The sequence below is a fragment of the Epinephelus moara genome, chromosome 16, assembly GCF_006386435.1.
Source record: "Epinephelus moara isolate mb chromosome 16, YSFRI_EMoa_1.0, whole genome shotgun sequence".
NCBI classification, from domain to species: domain Eukaryota; kingdom Metazoa; phylum Chordata; class Actinopteri; order Perciformes; family Serranidae; genus Epinephelus; species Epinephelus moara.
The window spans coordinates 25,309,937-25,312,642 of NC_065521.1; the positions used below are offsets into that span (position 1 = coordinate 25,309,937).

The following is a 2,706-nucleotide window of genomic DNA, read 5'->3' on the forward strand; positions in this document are numbered from 1 at the left end:
TAATTTATTCCATTGAAATATCATTGATGTATTATAGAAAAGTGATTTATCTTTTTATAAATGACAAAAGGCACATCTGCCTCATTTTTGCCGTGGTATCCTGATACTACTCAGAACCGTGATACTGTCACTGGTAGCTATCGTACCGTGGGTCCCAGTTTTGGAACACTAGATGTCACAACCATTCCATTCGGAGTCGCGCAGTGAGGCGGCTCGGGTGCCGCTTAAAAAAAGTGTTCCTCCACTTTTGGAAGTGGGGGAACACTGCTCTCTCAGAGGCCCAAAGTGTTCCCCTACTTCTAATTTTACAAATTAAGCACTGGTGCTTACTTTTTATATATCTCATATTTAGTCTCTTCAAACATCAAACTAAGACAGACAGTATTTTGTTGTGGCATGTTACTGCATCACAGGGCTAAAATTAGCACGTTCACCCATGTGATGTGTTTCTATCAATGCCGTGGGTGTGAATGCCAATTGTAACCTCTCTGATTAAATAAGCCAGATGTTAGCAGTTTTTTGTGCAGTGGAAAAAGGGTCTTTACAGAGAAGCTGTCATCTAATCATGGACCTGAGACGTCTACCAACAATGCTAATAAAATATGTATGAAAAGGACATTACTAGAGTTAAAAAAAAATGAGGGAGAGAGAGAGAATGTATGTGCCTCTCCAACAGAGTCCGCCATGTTGTATTACAGTGGCCCAGAATGGACATATCAAGCACTGGCTCTAGATGGAACCATTCTCGTTCTCGAGCCGGCCACTGTAGCTCTCCTACACGCTTGGCACACCAGAGAAGCTTCAGCTCTGCAACCTCACCACTACATGCCACTAAATCACACTGTAGACCTTTAAAATATTGGGATAAAATGTAACATAAATAAAATATAAAAGAAAGTAACAGAAATTTGCTGTAGACAGTAATTGCAAATGAATAACCTAACTGTAAAAAGGAATACAGATCAGTGACAGTATCAAGTGATGAGTTCAGGGGCTCATGAGTTCAACAGTCTTTGGGCCTGCGCAATGAGAGAACTAACAAAAGCAGGAAATCTTCACATTTCAGAGCTTATTCTCATACAGGTCATAGAAAATCTCACAGTACAACTTAAGGGTAACAAGATTTCATCAATTCAACGTATGGGCTACTTGATACTGATTTTAATGCAGTACCTCTAGATCACTAATAAAGTGAGAGATCCTGACATAAATTAGGTACTCAAAGTAAATAAATAGGTGTTTATTTCACAGTGACGAAGCAATGCAGGTACTTTCCTCTCCATGTCTGTATGTAAAGGTCGTACAATCCTGCAGATGTGCTTATCGTTGCTGAGGCCAACAGTCCTCTTCAGTATCCTACCCAGGGTGTGGAGGTGCGACCCCTCAAAACGATCATCATTCCTGGTAACAGCATATCTACCATGATGCTACACATGATATCAAAGCTGAAACAAATCATCTTTACCTGCTTTTAGTGCTTCATTTGCTATTTAAGTATATTGGTCACCATCATCCCATCTTGATGTCCTCAGTAACAACTGCTTTCTTTCCATAGGTTTGGGTCTTAAAGAAAAAACAGGATCAAACCATACGGTAATTTCTTCAGTTTGTCGTTTTGATTGTGGTTAACATACCCACTTTTGTATAAATGTTAAATGTTGTGTTTATTTTTTCCCCAAAACCATGTGATTATTGCAACAGGTGCATTTGACAGCAACCCTGGGGACTTTTGATGTTGCTGCCACAGTGGACAAGGTTTCTGTTAAAGGAGCAGGGGAGAAGCACATGACGCTGTCGAGTCCCAGTCTCTCCGCTTTAAACGGGCAGCTGCAGTGTGTCACTTATACAAACACTGTTTTCCATCCGAAGACAGCAGACACAGGTAAAGTTATTACATGGATACTATCTCAATATGAAAAGTAAAATGTCATGTTTACCTATTAAGCCTTGGGTTCAGTGGTAATACACAACAAATTGGACCAATAAGCAATTATTGAAGTGGAAACAGATCATTTTTCAACTTTATCTCCATAGAATTTCAAGAGATATTATTGTTGGCATCGCTTTCTGTTTTTCTCAGAGCTGAGCAACCACAGTTCCGTTGATTGTTCCAACATCTGCCATTTCTGGTACGGGGGATGGGATTGTAACCGCAAAGAACTTACATTAATACTACTCTATGGTTACTTGGAATAGCAACCAAGAGCTACCAGGGAAAACAAAGGTGCTATTGTCTTTCTGTTTTGGTTGGTCAGTGGTCACACTTTCTTTAAGCAGTGAATCCGCCCGTCCTAAGCTTCTTCATTTTCAGATCCTGTGGCAGACAGCATTAAAAGCAAAGCTTACAGGAAACCAATGTAAATGCTAATGGTATCATTCTTCTATAGCCACGTCATAGTGCAATAAACATTAAAACAGAAGAACATTGTCTGCTTCCACTTCAACAGACATTATGGTAATGGGTTAAAGGGGACATATTATGCTTGTGTTCATTTTCTGTCATATTTATATCGTTGCAACATTGGATGTTGATATTAAATGTGGCCAAAGTTTCAAATAATGAGGTAAATGTTTGTATAAGTAATCCCTATCAGCAAAAATCTCAAACTGAGAGGGGTGTGGTATGGACCCAAATGCAGTACACAGGTGCTCAGGAACAGTTGGTAATGACCTTTATTTTCACCACAGCAAACAAGGTACGGAGCA

General features: G+C 39.7%; 1 protein-coding gene across 1 annotated transcript in view; it reads left to right on the forward strand.

Annotated features, from left to right (window-relative positions):
* The window catches only part of b4galnt1a (beta-1,4-N-acetyl-galactosaminyl transferase 1a), a 29,185-nt gene that overhangs the window by 9,660 nt on the left and 16,819 nt on the right, over nucleotides 1-2,706 (forward strand). The window contains exons 4-6 of the mRNA XM_050065886.1: nucleotides 1,298-1,404; nucleotides 1,556-1,593; nucleotides 1,702-1,882. Coding sequence (XP_049921843.1) covers nucleotides 1,298-1,404; nucleotides 1,556-1,593; nucleotides 1,702-1,882 — 326 coding nt within the window. The remainder of the gene's footprint in view (nucleotides 1-1,297; nucleotides 1,405-1,555; nucleotides 1,594-1,701; nucleotides 1,883-2,706) is intronic.